The sequence below is a fragment of the Antechinus flavipes genome, chromosome 2 (assembly GCF_016432865.1).
Source record: "Antechinus flavipes isolate AdamAnt ecotype Samford, QLD, Australia chromosome 2, AdamAnt_v2, whole genome shotgun sequence".
In the NCBI taxonomy this organism is placed as follows: Eukaryota; Metazoa; Chordata; class Mammalia; order Dasyuromorphia; family Dasyuridae; genus Antechinus; species Antechinus flavipes.
Window position 1 is genome coordinate 616,963,634 of NC_067399.1, and position 23,071 is coordinate 616,986,704.

The 23,071-nt window shown below is 38.7% G+C and overlaps 1 protein-coding gene across 1 annotated transcript; it reads left to right on the top strand.

The window, feature by feature from the left end:
- The first annotated feature begins 15,435 nt into the window (after positions 1 to 15,435).
- ADIRF (adipogenesis regulatory factor) lies at positions 15,436 to 22,390 on the top strand. The gene is made up of 3 exons (XM_051981864.1): positions 15,436 to 15,731; positions 21,047 to 21,109; positions 22,134 to 22,390. Exons 1-3 carry the CDS (start codon positions 15,671 to 15,673, stop codon positions 22,238 to 22,240), a joined length of 231 nt encoding a protein of 76 aa, XP_051837824.1. The 5' UTR covers positions 15,436 to 15,670; the 3' UTR covers positions 22,241 to 22,390.
- Positions 22,391 to 23,071: the final 681 nt, after the last annotated feature.

A 23,071-nucleotide genomic window follows, 5' to 3' on the forward strand; every position in this document is an offset into this window, starting at 1 on the left:
AAACAATAACAACATTCACTCTAATAGTTTTCTCTCTGGATGTGGATGGCACTTTTCACAAGTCTATTAGAACTGCCTTGAATCACTTCATTGTAGAAAAGTCTCAAGTCTATCACAGTTGATCATTACATAATGTAATGTTCTCTTGGTTCTGCTCATTTCACTCAAGTCTTTCCAATCTTTTCTGAAATCAGCCTGCTCATCATTTCTTATAGAACAATAATGTTCTGTTATATTCATATACCATAATTTATATAATTTGTATATACCATATGTATACTAAATATATACCATAATTTATATAATTAACTGATGGACAATCCACTTGATTTCCATTTCCTTGCCACTACATAAAGAATTGCTACAAATATTTTTGCACATGTGAGTCCTTTCCCCACTTTTATGATCTCTTTGAGATACAGACCCAGTAGTAAGACTCTTGGATCAAAGGGCATGCACAGTTTTATAGATCTTTAGACATAAATGAACTCCACTCTTCCCCCAACTCTCCTCTTTCCATTGGAGTGCCTCCTTTTTTTTCAAGGTCCTCCTCAGATCTTACCTCCTTCATGAAGTCTTCATTGTCTTTCTACCATCTGTCATCATAGATAAATGTGCTCTCCACTTTGCTTCAGTGTCTCCTTTGCAATTATTTTAGTCTTCCTTTGGTTAGAGTTCTTTGTTTATATTAGATTGTCAGGTGCTTCAGAGCAATCAGTGTTGGACCCAGTGGCAAGAAAAGAAAGAAAAAATGAAAACAAATATTTTTAAAGTGTCTATTATGTTCAATGGTATTTGTGCTTAATACTTTAAAAATATAAGTATCAACCAAACAAACCTGGGAGGTAAGTACCACACACACACACACACACACACACACACACACGCACACGCACACACACCTCCATTTTACAGATGAGGAAACTGTGGCATTCAGCTATTAAGTAACACACCCAGGATCACACAGCTAATAAGTATTTCAGTTCGGATTTGAATTCAGGTATTCCTGAGACAAGGCCCATATTACACCAAGAACAATATTTTGAACATAATAGACAACAAATACTTACTAAATCAATTTAATTGCTGAAGCAAAGAAATGGGCTTCTAATTTGTATTCTTAGAAATTTACCTGATTTACACACACTGGACTTTTGACCCAGATGGTCACCAATGTCTTCAAGAGAGCTGGCTTTCATAGCAAATAGAATTAATAAAATTTGATTAGAAAAATGTAAAGAAATACAAAAGCTTCTAAGCTAAAAAAAATATTTGGGGGGGGAAGGGGAGAGGTGAGGAAATCATGGTTAAGTGACTTGCTCAAGATCACACAGCTAACAAGTGTCTGAGATCACATTTGAATGCAGGTCCTTCTGACTTCAGGGCAATGTTCTTCCACTGTACTACCTTGCTTCCCCAAATTACCAAGAGGATATTGAAGGAGCTCCAAATCACAGCTGAAGAGAAAGGGTTCTGGTCTGATAAATGGAGTACAGAATTCTTGTTCACCATCTCCCCTATTTTACCTCCAGCTCTACATTCAATCCAATCTTAGTCTCTGAGAGCTCTACTTGACAGGGGAAAAATTAAAATCCTTTGAACCTAGCTCATTTGGAGTTTGTGGTATTTACACTGAATTTCAACTAAAGACAAAACCAACAGGTGAATACCATCTATGACTCAGGGAGAGGATTCTTGATGTTCAGTCTTCTTTAGCTACACCCAGTTTTAATACCTTCAACCCTTTCTCGTGGTTGCTCTAAAAGAATTTGACAACACTTCTAAAATGGGAGAGGTTTCCCTATGTCATAAGGAAGCACAATTAGATGTAAAGGTCTGTCCTTTATCTCTTAGTCTGCTCCCTTATCTCATTTTTAGCCCTTCTTCCTATTGAGCCAAGTTCATAGCATCATAGATAGTGTCTGACTGACCATATGTACCATACTCTTTGTGGGGTTTTCTTGGTAAAGATACTGGAATGGTTTGCCATTTACTTCTCCAACAGATTAAGACAAACAGAGGTTATGACTTGCCCATGATCACTTAACAAATAGCTTTCTGAGGCCACATTTGAACTCATCTTCCTGACTCTACACCCAGCATTTTATCCCCCAAGCCATCTAACTGCCTCTAGGAAAAAAAAAAAAAAACCTTTAGAAGTCATTATATCTAATTCTCCAATTTTACAAAACAGTAACTTGGGTTTAGCTATAGGAATCCAAGACAAAAATTGCCAGTTACGATATAGTAAATATATCCTTGAGACTTGTCAAAATGTCAGGGAAGTTTAAGTGACTAAAGATAGCTACTTGAAGATTGAAAAAACTAAGTAACTCCAACTATATATTAAGCAAAGACAGAGTAATTCATACGGTGGGAGAGTGAGGTTTGCAAGTTGTTAGAGAAGAAAAATCTTGACTTGAGATTTTTTTTTTTGGTTGTTGTTTGGTGTGTGTGTGTGTGTGTGTGTGTGTGTGTGTGTGTGTGTGTATGTGTGTGTATGTGTGTGTGTGTGCTGACCTGGTGGCATTATGGGCAGATTAACAAAAGAGCTGGAATATTTTAGTGTATCCTAAGAATGAGCAGTCTCCTTTTGAGGACAAAGGGCTTAAAGCTGAAAACAGCTTCAACAGAGAGCAACAGCTCAGTTGGAAAAAACCCAGCAGTTTCTCAGCAACAAATATAAAAATAGCTCTGTAGGGAAGTAGTAAGCAATAGATTTGGAGGCAAAAAAACAAAAATGGCAGCTGCAGATGTGAGAGGGGAAAGAGTGATCAAACATGGTGAAAGGTATTCCAGCTGGGATGCAACCCTATGTTAGTGAGCAGTCTAGGAGTATTCCCTCTTAGTGCTGTAGGAATCTATGGAAGATTATGATCCCTTGGTATTTTTTTCAAAACAGAATCATAGTGTCTTAGAATAGGAAGGTATCTCAGAATCCTGATTGGAATCCGATTCTCTTTAAAGTTATTCCCATGGAAATATAGCAATCACATCCAGAGGGAAAACTAGGGAGACTGAATGTGGACCAAAGCATAGTATTTTCACCTTTTTGTTTTATTTTTTAATTTCTCATGTTTTTTTTTTTTCCTTTTTGGTCTGATTTTTCTTATATAATATGACAACTATAGAAATATGTTTAAAAGGATAGCACATATTTAACCTATATCAGATTACTTGCTGTCTTGAGGAAGGGGGAGAAGTGAGGGAGAGAAGGAGAAAAATTTGCAACACATAGTTTTACAAAAATGAATTTTGAAAACTAACTTTACATGTATTTAGAAAAATAAAATACTATTGGAAAAAAAAGTTATTCTCAACAAATATTCAACCAGCTCCCTGCAGCGAATAGAAACTACTATCTCTTGAAACAGCTTATTCCACTTTGGGAGCAATCAAATATTTCATCCCCATATTAAATGCAGATCTACTCTACTTTAATTTCCACCCACTGCTCCTACTCTGCCCTCTGAGGCCAAACAGAACAAATTCAATCTTTCCTCTACTTAGCCAACCTAGTAAATATCTGGAAAAAAAAATCATAATGTTCACCATTAGTCCTCTTTTTTTAATCACATTATGTCAACACATTGTTGGATTAGAAAAAAAGCAAATTTAAGAACAGCTAAAGATTAAGAAATAACTTTATTGCATTATTTAATAATATTCATGATTTCAACACTGGATATTTCCTTCACTAATCCAGATTATAAGGGCAGTTAGGTAGCACAGTGCATAGAGCACTAGACTTGGAGTCAATAAGATCAGTAGGATCTGGCCTCTGACACACACTAGCTATGTGACGCTGGGCAACTCACTTAACTCTGCTTGCCTCAGTTTTCTCATCTGCAAAATGGCCTATACCAGGTGATTCAGGCCAGTTCCAATGGTCTTGTGTTGGAGAGAACCATCTGCACCCAGAGAGAGGACTGTGGGGATTTTGTGTGGCTTACAACATAGTATTTTCTTTTCTTTCTTTCTTTTTTTTTTGATTGTTGTTTGTTTGCATTTTGTTTTCTTTCTCATTTTTTCCCTTTTTGATTTTATTTTTCTTGTGAAGCATGATAATTGTGGATACACACACACACACACACACACACACACACATATATATTGCACATGTTTAACATATATTGGATTACTTGCTATCTAGGAGAGGAGATGGGGGAAGGAAGAAGAAAAAAATTTAGAACACAATGTTTTGCAAGGATGAATGCTGAAAATTATCTATGCATATGTTTTGAAAATAAAAAGATTTAAAAAATAAATAAATAGAATAAAATGAGCTACAGAAGGAAATGACAAATCATGCCAATATCTTCACCAAGAAAACCCCTAAAGGGGATCACAGAGAGTTGGACTTGATTGAAAAGCAACAATAATGATCCAGATTAGAACTTTTTCTTTGTTATTTTATTTACTCTTCCAACTTAATTAAAAACATTGATGTTTGAGGTGTATTGAAACCAGGTGGATTCAATAGGGAAACAAGCATTTATTAAGGATTTGTCAAATGCTAGGCATTATTTTGTTGATATAAAATCCATTTGATTCTCTCCTATATTTGCACAGTCTTTGACTCTGAAGAGAAGCCATTGAACATGAAGATGAAAAGACTGAGCTGCAGAGAAGTTAAGTCATTTGACAAGCTCACAGTGCTAGAGCTGGAATTTAATGAATTCAGAACTCTCTCCCTTGCAATATGCTGTAAGCTCTGGAGCACACTTGGCCTGATGATCAAGCACCAAACTGAAGGCAGGATCACCCTGCAAGGAAAAGATCTCCAGAATTCACAGTTGCCTTAAATCTCTCCTCCTGGATCTTCCTTCTCCCTTTATCCCAGCCCTATTGGCCCTCCCAAGATTTGGCAAACACACCTGGTATTTAGGGATGTCTTATCCCCACTTTATGAGTAGTATCTGAGTCAGTGGAAAATCTGAAAAGAGACTTGAAGACTTAAAAGGACAAATTTATTGAGAATTAAGAAAAACAAAACAACCTCCCCCCCAAAATCTTTACTCAACAAAGTCAAATTCAAACAAAGATGAGTCTCGGAGGAGTGAATCAAAATGCTCTTCTTCTGGACTTCAATGGATCTGATCAAGTAGATACCCCTTCCAACTGTTGGTATCAGTCCTTCCGAGAAGCAGCTTCCCAATCTTCCAGTCTGGCCATTGCCATTGCCAAGTCATCTACTATTAACTTTATTTTTTCTGCCTTCATTCCTTACCTGGACCTCTTTATGGTTCTGGTCTTCCTGGGAATTCTGTGCTATCATGTGACTCTGTAAAATGAAAGAAAGAGTTGAGTCTGGAGTCAATGTCTGGATTCTCCTTGGGAGAGCAGCTAGATGGAGCAGTAGATAGAGCACCAGCACTGGAATCAGAAAAAACCTGAGTTTAAATCAGATCTCAGATATTTAACACTTACTAGCTGTGTGACCCTGGGTAAGACACTTAACACAAATGCCTCGCAAAAAAAAAAAATCTGCTCTGAAACTTCCTACTTATGTGACCCTAGACAAGTCATTTAATCTCCCTATCCTGACTCAGTTTTTTCATCCTTGAAATAATAGGGTTAGACTGGTGATCTAAGAGTCCTTCCCTTCCAGCTCAAAATCTATAATTTATGAGCCAGAATATTATTACTACTGGTTTTACCCTTCAGTAAAGGTCATCTTCAACTATCACTGTTGCAATTATTATTATTAATATTAATATGACCACAATATCAATCAATATAACAACAAAGTCACACCACAACTTACAAAACACTTTCCTTATTGTAATACTGAGAAGTCGAAGTAAAAGTATTATCACTAATTTGGGGGCAATGAAACTGAGCTCCTTAGTCAGTGCCCATATCAGTATGGGCTTTGCAGCCACAATGTAAATTCAGGTCTTCTGATTCCAAGTGAAGAACTCTTTTCCTTATACTATACTGCATCCTCCAGGACCATCTCCAGTTGTCTTTGATCTATATGTTGCCAATGGACCCAGATGGCTCTGGAGGGGAAAGTGAAGCAGGTGACCTTATCCTCCCTCATTTAAATCCAGTTCTCTTGTATGTCATGGCATCCCCTCCCTGATGTCATGGTCCTCTTTGAGACTGAAGAACAAACAACAAGCTGCTTCCCCCATTATTCTAGGCTCAAATTTGTTTCCCTGTATGGTCTCTCCGGATAAAGGTGGAAGGCTATCATCTTAGCCTTGAGCCTGTCTGCATCTTGCCATCCTTTGTTAGTTGGACCCCCTGTATCTTTCTGTTCCAAATTGCACATTCCTTTTTGACTTACTCACTAATTCCTGTTTCCCATCTAAGGAATGATCCCAGCTCTCCTTTCATTTGTAGCCAACAAAGCTGACTAACAACAGTGAAATAGGTTACTGGTTGTACCCATGTCTTCTATTGACACACAGTCTCCAGCTTCTCTTTAGTACCATAAAACCTAAATGAGATTTTAATTCAATACCCCCATTTTCCAATGAGCAAATTAAGATATAGTTAGTCAGGATCTAGAACCAGGTAACCTGTTCCCAGTTCAGCAATGCTGCTGTTGCTGATGACATAATGATTCATATATTCCCAGGGAAGAAATGGAACTCTTCTCAAAGTCACTTAATTACAATCTAACAGTAAATTATATTTTAAACATGTTTAATAAAGCATATAGAGATCACTCCTGCTATCAATGAATCCTTGCACCGAACAGATGCAATGTCTTCTAAGCTCTGAAAAGTCAATGTGATTCTGACAGGCAATACCCCTTTTACTATTTTCTAGGTTACAGTATTAGGTTGAGAAGTTAGCCAGGGAATAGAGATAACTTGGATTCAGGGAATGGAGATAATCAAACTAAAATCCTTCAATCCTGAAAGTTTAGGAAGTAGTAGTCTGAGATGGAATCTTTACTGTTGACTTAATGCCTAATTATTTCCTTTACAATCTGCTTTAAAGAAATGGCTTTTATTAAATTTGATGTAAATATTGTGTTGAGCCTGACCTTGATCAGGGATAGTTCAATGGATACAGAATTCATGAACTATGAATTTAAGCAAATAAGAGATCCCAAGTGGTTCCAGAAACCTAAAAGTGATGGGACGGGGGCACACATATAAATTAAAATATAAATACATATAACTCATATGTAAAAAAATCTTGTTTATTCTATGCACAGTGAAATGTTTGTGTTTGTTGATGATTGGTAAGTTCATATAAAAAAAGAAAAGATGTTTTAAAAAAAGGAAATGATGGGGTTGGACTAGATGGCCTCAGAGTGCCTTTCAGAGCTAGATCAATAGTTAAATGATCTGTTCCACCATAATAGACTGCCTCCCCTCACCCTGTTCCTCTGGGCTCCTCCTTGACTTAGCCTCTGCTTTCTTTCCTTTTAGGATGATCTCATCTATTCCCATCTACAAAGTGGAAGTCCAATCAATGAGTCTTTCCATTAAGAGCTTTTCTGTATGATCTGACTTTTTCTCTTTCCTGTACTGGGGACAGGGAGGGGCTGGGAATAAAGAGGAGGAGGAAGAGTCATCTCTTCAAAAGTTAATCTGTCTCAGGGTTTGACCCCAAAGTTTAGAACAATAGTTTAAATGGCTTTAGATTGATTAGCTTTGCTACCTAACCCAGTGCTGGCTCTGGTCACCTAAGCTCTCTTGTTGTGGAGGATTCCATTGACCTTTGTGTGTGACCTTGTACAAGATATCTAAACCTCAAAATGACCAGGTTAGGTTAAGTAGTTGTCCTTCATTCTCAAAGAAGGCCAAGATGACATCACACTAGAGTAAAGTTTGTATATCTGAATGAGACTAATCAGACCACAGGAACCCAGAATGCTTTGTCAAAGGTCAGCCATAAATAATTCCTATGAACATTTGGGGTGGTACTCTAATTTTATGCATCTTGAGTTTCTTCTGAGTTAATTCAATTGTGCTTTACTCATAGAGCATAGCACCTTCTCTGATGAGGGCATGCCATGTTGGGTTGTTCTGTGCTAAGTCACACAATCAATTCTAAAGTTCTTTTTTGGTTTGTTTTGCTGAGGCATTTGGGGTTAAATGACTTGCCCAGGGTCACACAGCTAAGTGTTAAGTGTCTGAGGTCAGATTTGAACTCAGGTTCTCCTGACTTCAGGGCTGGTGCTCTATCCATTGGGCCACCTAGCTGCCCCAATTCGAAAGTTCTTAAGAGAGACCTTGAAGGTATCATTGTATTGCTTTTTCTGACTATCTTGTAAGCACTTACCCTGTGAGAATTCTCCATAAAATAGTCTTTTTGGCAAATGTACATTTGGCAGTCAAACAACATGGCCAGTCTAACACAGTTATGTTCTCTGCAGTAGAGTTGGAATGCTTGACAGTTCGGTTTGAGAAAGGATCTCAGTGTCTAGTATCAAGTAGATAAACAATATCTATTGTCCAGACTACAATATACAATTGAATGGGCAATATATAAAGCTTCTTAATCATTATATATCTATATCTTAGCCTTACTTATGTCTTTATCCATATATTATTCTGTATACATATTTATAATTATATCCATATAATGACCATCTACATCTACAGACATTGAAATTGGATAGTCAGTTGGAAAGTTCAGAAGTGAATGGGAGGAATAAAGTGAGTAATTTCCTAGAAGCTCTTTTAATGAACTTAAGTTTCTTCCTGAAATAAAGATCCATCTTTTTCATGACAATATTTTCCTGGTGGTGTGGAAAGCTTTGAGTCATGGAATAATACTGAAGAATTGTAATTGAGGATCTTGTTTACCAGAGGAGAAAAGAAAGATTAGAGAGTAAAGGGACTTGGTCAAAGGATGTGAGATCAGGATTCAACCCAAATTTTCTGAATCTTCCCCTCTTCACAATAGATTTGATTTACTCTCTATATTCAGGTCAGCATACTGACCTGATCTGAAGATCACTTGGCTGGACAAGAAATGTAAGAGGAACAGAAAACTAGTTTAGTTGGACATTAGAGTATAAAAGGGAATAATGGCTGGAAACAACAAAAAGTATTATCTTAGAGGCAATATAGGATTAATGGAGTTTGTTCATTGAGGAGTAACCTGGTAAGACTTATCCCAGCACATAGTGCCTGGGACACTTAATGAATGTTAATTATTGAATGAATGAATTTGAGAAAAATCAATTTGCTGGCTATGTTGAAAAAGAGACATTTGAGGCAAGGATATCAATTAGGAGGCCATAGTAAAAGTCCAGGAAAGAGATAATGAAATTGTGAACTTAGGTAGTGATTGTGTGAGTAGTCAGAAAAGGAGGGATATAAGAACTGTTGTAAAAGTTGAAATGTCAAGATTTGGCAGCTCACTGGGTATATGGGGTAAAGGAGGAAGAAGAAGAGATTGTAAATTGAAGGAATTAAAAAGATAATGGCATCCCTGATAGAAAGAGGGAAATCTAGGAAAAGAATAGATTTGGTAGTCAAAAGATACTGGTTTTTCTTTTAGATACATTGAATTTAAGATGTCCAGTAGGCAGTTGTTGATGTAAGACCAGAACTCAAGAGAATGGCTGAAACTAGACATATAGATCTGGGAGCCATTTGTATAGAGATGATAATTAAACTGGTGAGGTCACCAAATTCTAGAGTTTAAAGGAAGAAGAAAAGAGGGTCAAAGACAGAGGGTCAAAGCACACTAGTAATAGAGGGTTATAATATGGAAGGTGAGCTAGCAGAGGAAACTGAGAAGAAATGGTCAGTGGGAGGACCTCAGTGTTGTATTCCCTACATCTTCTAGTTAAATTCATGATGGTAAAGATGTGCTCCATGGTGGAATATTGCCTAAGAAAGCTTGCTTCTTTCCTCTTAATATCCTCAAGAATGTCTAGTACAGATTATTTTCATAAAAATTTTATAGGGATAAGAAAGTAGAAATGCAGATCAGGATTCAGTGATGTGTTCTTGGTTATCAATTCTTTTTTGTTCAGAATAAAGTCTTGTATTTTTCAGCCAAAAGGCAATGAAGAAAGTCATGATTAGCATGTACAGGCTGCAACATATTACAAACAAAGAATTCTGGAGGAAATCTTTTGAAAGATGTCAACAGATTTGTCAGAAAATCAGAATGCCATAGTGGATAGAATATTAAACTTGGAATCACTTGATCCACATCACTAATGATAAGAAAAATGTAAATTAAAACAATTAAAGTTTCACCTCATCCTCATCAAATTGACAAAGATGATAAAAAGAAATGTTGGAGAAGTTTAGAAAGATGTGCATTCTATTACATCATTGGACAAGCTGTGAATTTTCCAGACCATTCTGGAAAACAATTTGAAATTATGCAAAAAAAAAAAATCTCTAACCTATTCATACTCTTTGACACAGTAATTCCAGTATTTGGCAGTACCCCAAGGGAGTAAATGACAGCAAGAAAGGTCTTACATATAACAAAATATTCATAACAGCTCTTTTTTTGAAGTAGTACAAACAACTGAGGACAAAAAAGAGTCCATCATTTGGGGAGATGGTTGAACAAATCATGGTGTATGAATTTGATGGATTATAATTCAGTTGTAAAATGAGGAATAGAAAGAATTCAGAAAAATATAGAAAGACCTGTATGAAGTAATGCAAAATGAAGGAAACAGAAGGTAGAGAACAATATGCACAATTACAATACAAATTACAATCATGTAAAGCTCTAAAAAGTTGTCAAACCAATCAATTTTAAGAAATATTTTTAAATCCTAGAGAACAGATAGCAAGATATATGAACAAATTAGATGCTCTGCAATGAGCAGTAATTGCTATTGTGGATGAATTAGAATAATTAGAAATAAGAACTAAGGTGGTGCAGTGGATACAGTACCAGTCCTGAATTCAGGAGGATCTGAATTCAAATCTGGTCTCAGACACTTGATACTTCCTAGCTGTGTGACCCTGGGCAAGTCACTTAACCCCAATTGCCTCAGCAAAAAAATAAAAATAAAAAACCTGTATGTGCCAAAATGTTTGTAGCAGCCCTGTTTGTAGTGGCTAGAAACTGGAAAATGAATGGATGCCCATCAATTGGAGAATGGCTGGGTAAATTATGGTATATGAATGTTATGGAATATTATTGTTCTGTAAGAAATGACCAGCAGGATGAATACGGAGAGGACTGGCGAGACTTACATGAACTGATGCTAAGTGAGATGAGCAGAACCAGGAGATCATTATACACTTCGACAGCGATATTGTATGAGGACATATTTTGATGGAAGTGGATTTCTTTGACAAAGAGACCTGAGTTTCAATTGATAAATAACGGACAAAAGCAGCTACACCCAAAGAAAGAACACTGGGAAACGAATGTGAACTATCTACATTTTTGTTTTTCTTCCCGGGTTATTTATACCTTCTGAATCCAATTCTCCCTATGCAACAAGAGAACTGTTCGGTTCTGCAAACATATATTGTATCTAGGATATACTGCAACATATCCAACATATAAAGGACTGCTTGCCATCTAGGGGAGGGGGTGGAGGGAGGAAGGGAAAAAAAATTGGAACAGAAACGAGTGTCAATATAAAGTAATTATTAAATAAAAATTAAAAAAAATTAAAAAAAAGAAAAAAAAGAAAAACTCAATTATGCTATGACTATCACTATACATATATTTGTGTAATATTTATGATCTTTAATCATACAAAACATAACTGGAATATTATAAGAAATAAGTTACTTGGTATATGAGCTAACTCTACATTGAATAGAGATTTGGATTGGTTAAAAAATGTTACATTGAATACTGAAAATTGTGAAATTGCAATTGATGAAAATGGGGTAACTGATGAGGTTTTGAATGTTCTCAAATCCTTTTAATAATGTAGGAAATATGATATTACATTTTAGCTTGTTTTTCTTACTCCTGATGCTAATGTGTGCATGTGGATGCTCCCTGTCTAAAACTGGCTCTAAAAGTTTCTCAGCATTAACCACAGACCTTCAATATCTTGAGTTAAAAAGAAAGGGGGAGGTGTAGAGGGCTAGCAAAAAGCAGATGTCCTAAAAAGCTGGGCAGGGGTTAATATACTCTCTGTGCAGCTGTGAATTGATGGGCAGCAGGCTCATTTCCACAACCAAAGTTGAGAATAGGACATGTTGACCTGTTAGATCAAGCAAGTACTGCTAGCACAAAGATGTAATAAATCTGAAGTTACCTATGTGAATATGTCAGCATCAGGAAAATATATTTGATATAAATTCAATATAACTTTGGTGATGAATACATGGAACAAGAACAAGGCATATGAACCAGACAATTTATAATTATGTTGTGGTACACAGATTGTTATTTCTAGTTACTGTTTAAAAAAATTAATGTGTAGCTACAATGTAATAATAGACTGTATATTACATAACTTAATGACAACTAATATTATTGCAACACTAGCATAAAAAGTATATAAATCCTGACTCTCAGATCAATAAACAAACTTTGAAATTCATTAATTGAAGTCTCCACCTGTCCCGCATCATACCTTCTTTTCAATGAGTCCCTTGAGCTGGTCTCACAGTATCTTTTATTATAAAATTTGGATTGATATTATATAATGTTATTCATATATTTTATGCATTTCTGAGCTTCTAAACTTTTTCTGTGCTGTCTATAGGCCTTTCTGTGTTGTTTGTGACTTCCACAAAACTGCCCCAAAATTCCCATTTAATTTTCTATGCTGCCCTGTGACACATTGAAACTATTATGGAGAAAGTTGCAATGTGGAAGGGATACCTGTATTAGTAGAAGCAAGAGATGATCAGTAGATATAGACTATGTGACCCATGGGTATCATAATGAATTCAAGAGACTTACCATGTTCAAATGCATACGGGCACATGTACACACACATACGCACACAGAGCATGTTGAGTAGAATAGATGGCAAATGTATGGAAAGGCATGAACAAGAATAGCCCAGTATGGTTGAGTCTGTATCATTGGAGGCAATCCCCAAATCAGTGTATCATAGCTCCACTGGCAAATTGGAGTTTCAGATAAAAACATTTTTCCTTTTCACAGCAAAAGATCGTTGTGAAGAAATCACTTTGGAAATTGTAAAGTGAGTTATCATAGTCTGCAAGGCATTTCATAGCCATTATTTCATTTGATCTTCAAGACAACCCTGAGAAGTAAGTGTTATTTACAGAAGGAAGAGCTGAGTCTTGGACAAATTAAATGATTTGCCGGAGCCACACCTACACACACATGTATAACAACCCAGAGACTTATACGCATGTATCAGCACACAAACACTGTTGCATGGTACGGAGCTCTGCAGGACATACATACCTTCCTTCCTCTCCTCCCTCTTTGTCACTCCCCCTACTCCCCAGGCAGCAACAAACACATGCAATCTAATGTGTATCTCCAGCCTGGGAAACAAGCCTACATCAATATTTTCAGCTGCTATCCTTGGAGCTTTTGTTCTTCTTACTGTGATTACTCATATGTTTAAAATGCCCCTCTCTCAGACCAAGATGTTTAAAGGTCATCAATTCCCTGATGCTGCTTCCTGCTCTGCCAGAGAGGCAGCCACAAGGGCCTTTAACCCATTACTGTAGTCATTACAGATCAGAGTGGGTAGAGCTGCCAGGAATTCTGGATAATCAGGCTGGCAAGGGGGCAGAGTTGGGAGGGCTGGTTAAGCAGGACTCAAAACCACAATTAAAACAAACCTTCCCTCCTTCCCTTCCCACCTCATCTTCTTTCCCCAATTTCCTGAATTGTCTTTTTTTTTGGGGGGGGGGGAGGAGGGGTTGGTGGGAGGAGCTAAGCACCAGCCAGGTATCCCAAGTACCAAGAGCCAACTTCAATCCAGCAGATCCTATTCTCCGGATCTGATACTTCAGTTGAGGCAAATTCAAGATGATTTCACATTCTTTTGTTTTTACATGTGATGGTTCTATTTCCCATATAGATTACAGGCTCCCCAGAATACAGACCTGCAACTCTTATCTCCCTTCCCAAAGCTTATTAACTTTCAATTTTTAAATGAGCATAAAGAAGTGGGGAGGCCACTAGATGTCATAGTGGATAGAGCACCGGTCCTGGAGTCAGGAGTCCCTAAGTTCAAATGTGGCCTCTGACACTTAATACTTCCTAGCTTTGTGACTCCCTGAGCAAGTTAATTTACCTCAATTGCCTTGTTTAAAAAAAAAAAAAGTGGATTTGGGGTGAGAGATTCTGTCCAAATCCTAGACCTCTTACTGTCTGTGTAATCCTAACTTCTTCCAGCCTCAATTTCCTCATTTGTAGAATGAGGAATTTGGCCCGGATACCTTTAAGGTCCCTTCCAGGTTTAAACCTGTGTTTTTAACATTTGTGTGATCCATTCTGATTCTGAGAATAATGTGAGAGATTGGGCTACAGCCGCAGGTTGGAAAACTTCCTCTCCATTAACCTTGTGATTAAAATAATTAGAAGGTTCAAATCCCAGACCTGGAACGTTCTGTTCAAAGGAAACAGATAGGCTGATGTCAGAACTTCTCTTTGTAAGCCATGATATCATGATATCAGCTCTGCCTAGGGATTGGCTTTGATTTAAATCTTACCTGGACATGAGACTTACTGGAAACATTTTATGATTTCATATGATTTTGCGATTTAGAACTAGAAGTGACTTTACTGATCATCTAGTATGGTGTCATTTCTTTTTTACAAGGAAGGAAAATGAGACAAGAAAAGTTAAATGTCTTATATAAGGTCACACAGCTATTAAGTTAGCAGAACAGCCTGCTCCAGACCCAGTACAAACCATTGGTTCCCATAGGCCCATGTATTTGTCATATGGGCAGGCACCAGGGTGTTCTATCCTAACCCAGAGAATTCCATTCATCTTTGCTTGCCAACTTTCCCCTTCATTCCTCTTTGGGAGGCTTTTATAAATTGTAGCAGGCTATTATCTAAACAACAGGAAAGGAGGTAGTAGAAATTTGGGGAGGATTCTGGGAACTGCAAAAAGCAATGAGATAACCCATTGACTTCAGATTGATTTGAAATAGGATGTCAGACTTGGAAGGTACTTCAGAGAATTAATCCAAACTTTTCATTTTCCAATGGGGAAACAAGTAAAAAGAGGGGGAATAACTTATTTAAGGTCATATTACAAGTCAATGGCAGAATCTAGATCTTGTCAAGTTAACATACTATATTATCCCTCCTCTTACAGAGAAATGACTCCTGACTCTGAGTTCAATTTAGCATTAACCTTGACTCCTGATTATACTCCCCTTACCCAAGCCCAATTCTACCCCCAACAAGTTCTGTATCACTAGTTGGCCATGAATCAGCAGGGATGACTTACGGCTCTTCCTCCTCCCCCTCCTCCCCCCCACATACACACATGCCTTTTAGGGTCGGGCCAATACAGATTAAAACTGAAAAGAACTACCAGTCTGGAAAAATACCCATAGACAATCCCTTCCTCCAGGGCTGAAGCTGGGAACCTTGGCAAGCTGTGCCACCTGCCCCGCCCTCTCCCACTCCCTGTGGGCGTGGGCTGGACCTTTGGCTGCATAAGGCTTCAACCGCTGCAGCTGCTGTATCAAGAGGGAGCCGAGAAGCATCTCAACAGGCACATTCCTCCCAAGGATCCAGGCCCCAGCCTCACCCAGTCTCGCCCACTACAGCCCAATCAACCAGCCCCTTCAAGATGGCCAGCAAGAGCTTCCAGGACCTGAAGAAGCAAGCAGAGGGAGCTGCCCAGGAGGCGGGTGAGAGACGATGAACAAAGTGGGAGCAGGGGAGAGGGAGAGAACATAACTCCTATTTCCTATTCAGGGATAGGTGCAGGGAGGCTAAACTCAGCTAATATGTCCATGTGCTGCTTTCAGGACTAGTGAGGGGCAAAATCAGCCTGAAAGTTTGGAATCCAGAGAGTTGACTTATTTCTGTTCCATTCTCCCTAGCCCTGTCTTACTTTCTTGGAGAAAAGAGCTGGTTCTCCTTGATCCCCTTCCTAGAGAAGCTGCTTTTTTAAAGTGACTGTGCCAGTGAGACCAGGATCCTTGGACTGAGTCAAATAGAACTTGAAAAGAGGAGATATCTTGAGACCTTGACCTTGCTTGTCTTATACTGGGGCCTGAGGAGGCACTTGGGGCAGAGAGTGCCAGGGACCATGTCAGGTGCTGATCCCCCAGGGATGTCTGTGGGTCTGGAAGCCACTTCTTGAGATGCTGAGAATGTGGGAATCCCTGGGCTTTTTTAATGTTGGGACTTACCTTTAGGATTTGTTACAGCCAAAGTTCCCCAAACAAATATGATTCTGAAAGAAATCTTAGGGAAGGGCCATCAGCAGGATTCCTTGAGCACTGGACATGAATAGGATGGGATGATGGCTCTCTGGCTATGCTTTGATGTTAGCCACAAAGCCAAGAAAAGGAGAAACGAGTCCCCAAGAAAGGAGGAAGGGGAGGACGAGACCAGAGGCTGCAGAAGCATGGAAACATGAATGGACAGAAGACAAAAAGCTTTATTATTGTTGCCTAGTCATTTTTTGGTCATGTTGACTCTTTGTGGCCCCTTTTGGGGTTTTCTTGGCAAGGATATAGGAATGATTTGCCATTCTTTCTTTAGCTCATTTTTTACTGATGAGAAAATGATAGCAAATAGGGTTAAGTGATTTCTCCAAGGTCACACAGCTAACAAGGATTTTGTACTGCAATACCAGACTACTCCTAGTTTCCTAAACTAGTTTCTTAAAGTTTCCTAAAAAGGATCCTAGAGAAGTGAGCAGAAACCCCTGGCATGTGTATGGTGGGGAAGAGGGAGTCACCAACAATGCTAGGACAATTGCCTTGCCAATGAAATGGGGAAGGAAAGATTCAGAGGCAAAACAGGAAGCAAGCCCCTCACTTTGGCAGCACCTGTAACAGCCAACCCTGAATCAAAGTAGCTTTGTGTGTGCAAGACAGCCTAGATTTGGGGGACCTTGTTTTTTAGTTTTTTGACTCATTCAGAATCCCACATTTGCTGAAGTCTCAGCCCCTGTACATTAATCTAATTGAAGTTTAGTTGCCCATTCCCAGCCTCTCTCAGGGGGGACATTCCTCCTCTTCACTAGTAAGTAGCAACTAAGATACCTTTGTAACTAGAAAATGCTGTATAGAAGCTGGCTAAGTCTAGTGATTATTTTCCCTTGAGGCAGAACTCTGCCAGTCTCAGGAGGTTTTCCCAAAGTTAAATTCTTGCTGTTTTGTTTCTTATTGGTCCCTTTCCAGAAGCTCACCAGGACTTTCCATTCCCAACCTCCAAGGAGAATGAGGAAACTTCCCCCCTCCACGGAAAAGTAGGGTCTCCTGGGGACAGGCTGCCTGCCACTGCTGGCTTAAAGCTGACATAACATTCCTCCTCCCCAAAGTGCTGTTTGGCGCAGGTTCCCTGATTTTTAAAAATGAAGTAAACTCATTAATTTCCTGGTAAGCGCTGCCCTTTTGAGAATATTATAGGCCACCAGGGATATGGAATCCCTGAGGACAGACAAGAGTTCAGGGAAGGACTATCTTTTAACTCTTTTAGAGGAAGGTGTGTTTATCAACCCTACTATGTTCCAGGCACTATCTATGATAAGCATTTTTAAAATATTACCTCATTTGGTAGTCATAACAACTCTGTGAGGTAGAGTTATTATCCTTATTATCACTAAAATTTTACAGTTGAGAAAGGCAGATAGAATATCTGATATAATAGATATATGCAGATATAATAGAATTTTATATATATGGTTATAACACAGATAGAAATTAAGTAACTTGCCCTAGTGAACGTTTGAGGCTAGATTTGAATTCAGATTTTCCTGACTTCAGGATCAGTTCTATCCAGTGTATCAACTAGCTGCCATTTAAGAATTAATTTCCCCATTAATAAAATGGATAGATGTCTTTCCTAATGATGCTCTCTATCTAAGAAGAGAGAAAGAGAGAGAGAGAGAGAGAGAGAGAGAGAGAGAGAGAGAGAGAGAGAGAGAGAAACTATATACTTCTTCCCTGTATGCTGATAGAATATACTGGGTCTTCTGCTGATTTCTAGAATCAGAGAATGTCATATATTGGAAGAGACTTTAGCAATCCCTTGTCCAATATTTTCATTTTAGATAAGGGAACAAAGCCGCCCCCACCCCCACCCCACCCCCCACCCCCCCAAAAAAGTAAAGTAAATTGGCTCAGGTCACTTATTTAGTGGAAGATGTAGACCTAGAATCTCAGTTTTCTAACTTCCACTTCATTCTTGGTTCTTTCTGTTAGGCTAAATCAAAGAGGGAGTCAAAGGTCAGGAAGAACATCCAGGACCAGTTTAGGGAGGCTCCATCACGAGAAGCATAAAATACCTCCGTTTCCAAGAGAGTCATAACCTTAACCCTGGTTTAAAGGACAGAATTGTACTTTCTAGGGTTGAAGGATTGGCAGATCTAAGACCAATGGAGGCCAGTCATGCCCCGTCAGGTGCCCATGGATCAGTGTTTAGAGAATTTCTTTCTGCCCCATCATATTATCCAACTCCCCCCACACACATTGTTATCTTACCTGTGCTGTATGTGTCTGGTATGTACCAATTTGTATACACCTTATCTCACTCATTAGATTTAGAATTCAATACTTCTTGAGGGCAGAAATTATTCTTTTCTTTTCTTTTTTTGTATCTTCAGATCTTAGGATAGTGCCTGGCAAATAGTAAGCTCTTAATAAATGCCTCTTGATTGACTGACAAAGATCAAAATGCCAGGAATTTTTTTAAATTTCAATTTAACAAAGTAACTGACCATTACAAGTCAGGGTGGTGATGGATGATAACAAAAAAGCAAAAAAAAAAAAAAAAAAAAAAATCCTTGCCTGGGGCAGCTAGGTCTGGTCTCAGCCACTTAACATTTCCTTGCTGTGTGACCCCCCTCCCCCCCCCCACAAGTCACTTAACCCCAATTGCCTCAGTCAAAAAAAAAAAAAGTCTTTCCTTTAGGGAGTTTGCATTCTACTGGGAGAATAAAACATACTCCCTAATCAATAAATACAAAGAATACACAAAGTAATACAAAATGATTTAGACTCACCAGAAACTCTTTCCATAGGAGGAACCTTCTATGATTCCCCAGACTCTGAAAAAGGCCAGATTTTACATGAAAAGATAAGATGATGTTCTTATCTACATGACTTTTCCCTACCACCTCCCTCCAGATCCCAGTTTGTCCATTTCTAAAATGGGTCTGCTCTGTCCTTTTCCCCATCCTCTGATTTACCAAAGACAAATAAATTAACATTTTTAGCTCTTTGGGAAAAAAGTGTTTCCTCAGAATAAGATTTTCTTTTTTGACAAATCACTTAGATGACCATCTAATCAGCTCAGTTGGCACCTTGAGATCAGGTCTGCTCTTTAAACTGAGAGAGTCCACGTTTGTAGCACCCTTTGAGAGCCTCTAAATCAGGGTAGGGATAATGGCATGGAGTTTTCAGGAGTGTCTGGGGTTATGTATGGATCTGAATGGGATTTGGAGACAAACCTGTTTATTTCTAAAGCGTGGATTCTCTGCATAACTTAGGCAGCTATCTGCCAAGAGACTCAGCTAAAGCTTATTTCTGGCCACTGGTCCAGAACAAAAGGGTCTAGACAGAAATCCTGAAATTTTCTCCAGCATCCCCAGCCCTGCCCTCTATGTTTATCTCTCCTCCTCTCATCCATTGTCCAAGCACCTACGGCCCTCATGGTACCCTCTTCTCTTCTGCTGGGGAAGAAGTGTATGAAAATGTATTCCTAAGGTTCAGTGAATGGAACTCTAGTTCTGGAGTCTGGAAGCTCTGAGTTCAAATCAAGTCTCAAACTCTTACTAGCTAACGTGATGCTGGGCAAGTAAAAATCTTGGATGACCTTAATCTGTTAGAGAAGGAAATGGCAAACCACTCTACAATTTTTGCTAAGAAAACTCTATAGATGGTATTGGCACATTATGGTCCACTGGGCCAAAGGAGTTGGATACCACAGAGCAACAGGTGAGGTAAAAAAAAAAAAAAAAAAAAGGCTTATTAGGAGGACACATTTTTAAAAGGGGGGGAAACATTTATTAAGTACCTACTATGTACCAAACACTTTACAAGTATTTCATTTGATCCTCATAATAACTCTGGGAGGCAGGTGCTGTTATGATGCCCATTTCATAGTTGGAGAAATTGAGGCAGATAAATGCTAAGTGTCTTACCCAGAATCCTGTAGCTAGTAGCTGTTTTAGGAAGAATTTAAATTCTTACTTATTCCAGGCCCAGAACTCTCTCTACTGTACCACTTACCTGCCTCAGAGCAAGACAATGTATAATCCAAAGGAATGAATGTCCATGGGTAGAATTGCAGTCATCAGGGGCAGTAGGTCTAGAAAGGGAAATGTTCATCCCCATGGAAGGTCATCTTCCATACAGAATGGAAAAAAGTATTAATTAAGCACTTCCTGTGTGCTGCTTATGTATAAGAACAGGAAACACAAAAAGAAAATAAAGACAATTTCTGCTCTCGGAGAACTCATTCTTCTCAGAGAAGATAACTCATACAGGAGAGTTCAATTTCAAGGCAGATGGAAAAGTTCAGTGGGCTTTGGGGGTGCATCAGCCAGGTGTAGGGGAATACCCAAGGATGCCTGGAGAACTCACTGGAACAAAGCAGATGGTAAAAGCTAATGGGCCTTCATCTTATTGGAAAAACTGTAGTTGGTGACTTCCTACTCTTAGAGGTGATATAGGTGACCATGTTAATTTAACATCATCTTTCTCCATTCCATGACAGTTCTTTTCACATCTGGTCAACAATATTTTTCCTGGATCTTTTAGTGAATAGAACACATAAGCCAAAGAAAAAATAATTAATTTTTGTCTGCCTTTCTCTCTCCCCTTTTCCCCTTCTTCTTTCCCTCACAATTGTCTCTTTCTATCACTGTCTCTCTGATTCTCTTTGTGTCTTTGTCTCTCTCAACACCCTTTCTTTCTCTCTCTTTCTTTTCCCCTCTCTCTCTTCTCCTCTCTTTTTCTCTTCTTTTCCCCCCATTTGTCTATTCCAGCAAATGCGGCAAGCGAAGCTGCCCAGCAGGCTGTGGACCAGGCTGCAGAGGCAGGACAGAAAGGTTAGACAATGGAAGGGGATCAAATGGTATATGGGAGGTAATCATGGCGGGAGGGGGGGATAATGGGCCAAGGAAAAAGACATAGAAGGGCCCTTCCCTCTCCAGCTAAAACTTATGGGAACCGGGTTTTGCTTTTCCTGAGGTTTCCCTGGCCAGTTGGATTTGACAAAGAACCCTTGGTTGGTACTTTATGGATTTAGCCACTCTATATAGTCAGTTTGATTATAACAAGCCATGCATATTCCTAAAAATCATCTTTATGCAAGATCACCTAATAACTACAACATTTATGGAGAAAATAAAGTTAGGTGTATAATATTCAAAAACTATCAGTGACATTTTTATGTAAAAAACACTTTTAAAAAGGTAGAAATACATCAGTACTACAATGAATAGTGGGTTACTACTCAGCCTGTAACCCAATTCCTATGGAGGTGGGGGATAGATTGGGGAGAAGTTGACAAGTTGATGGCTACAAGAGAAAGGGCACAACTGGAATGTGACCATTGCTAAAGGAGGAGGGAGGAGAGAGTATGGATACAAAACATAGTTCTTTTTGCACCAGAAGATATATAACAAATATGACATTTTTATACTGAAAAAGACCTAAATTTAGTTTGTGGAAGTGGGTATGAATTATTACAAAGTGGTACCATCTTTTTCTTTCCCCATATTTCATATATATATATATAAAAGCATTATTAGTAAATCCCAAATTTACATTTTCTAATTATTCCCTAGAAGATCAATCATGTAACAAATGTCAGTTTTTAGAACACACATTATAGAAGAATTAATTGTATTATCATAGAACTTTTGATCCCCTTAGAGATGTGTTTTCCCTGGTTTTATCCTAGTCTTTTCCCCCTGGAGCAAGAGACTAAACATCAATGACAATGATGAATTTGCTGTCTTTTTTGTGCTTTGGCCATCTTCATCTGCAGAGAAGGATTTTTCTGGAGTAGGAGGGAGGATGGAATGGTTGAATTGGGCAATTTACCTGTGACCTCTCCCTCTTCCCCAGCTGTGGAGAACTTGGTCAAGTCAACCCAGGAGGGCCTCGACAAGACAACAGGTCAAGCTGCAGAAGCCATTTCAAGTTTTGGGAAGAAATACGGGCTCCAAAAATGATCACCTTTGGGAAGAAGAACAGGAATAACCCCCCTCTCCTCAATTCCCAATCTCCATCTCTTCATCATAGCCTCGATTTGGAAATGCCCCAGGGGGTCTGATCTCTTATTAAAATGAGTTCCTCTCATGTGGAGGCAGAGGAAAACCAAATGTTCTGTCTCCTCTTTGGACCCTCGTCTAACTAACTACTTCTGACCTTAGCAGTCATGAATAGAAGTTGACCCTTTTAGGAGGAGAGTAGGTGCCACAGAGTCTGATATTGATCGGAGAAGCATATACCGTGTGTGCTCTGTGCATACCCAGCACTGACTGATTTCCTTCTCTGCAGGCCAGTCTGGCGACAGAAAAAGGCAGATTTCCTCCTTTGGAGGGTATGGGAAGGGAGGTGGTCTAACAGGGTTTCTTAAACTTTTTCCACTTGTGACTCCTTTGCGTCTAAGAAATTTGGCTGGGGGCGAGGCGGGGAGGAGGGGAGAATGGATTAGAAAAACAAATTATTTTCATTGCTTAATGGGCTTTTTTAGTGCCCAAAAATATATTTCAAAGAATACAAATATAATATAACTGTGTACATATAAAGTGAGTATGCTAATGACATCCTAGGAAGAGGCATATTGTGCAGTGTCCAAATTGGAAATGAAATGTTTGGGAAGTATCAATTGATGATTCCAAAGGAGCCTTTCAAACCTAAGAGAGTAATCTCACCCAATAAGAAAAACATGCAAAATTCATTTAAAAGAACAATTTCCAAAGTTCTCTGATGACTAGAGAAATCCGCAAATATAACAAGCAAGCACAGAGGAGGATTCTTCCTGTCACTCTTCTAATGCA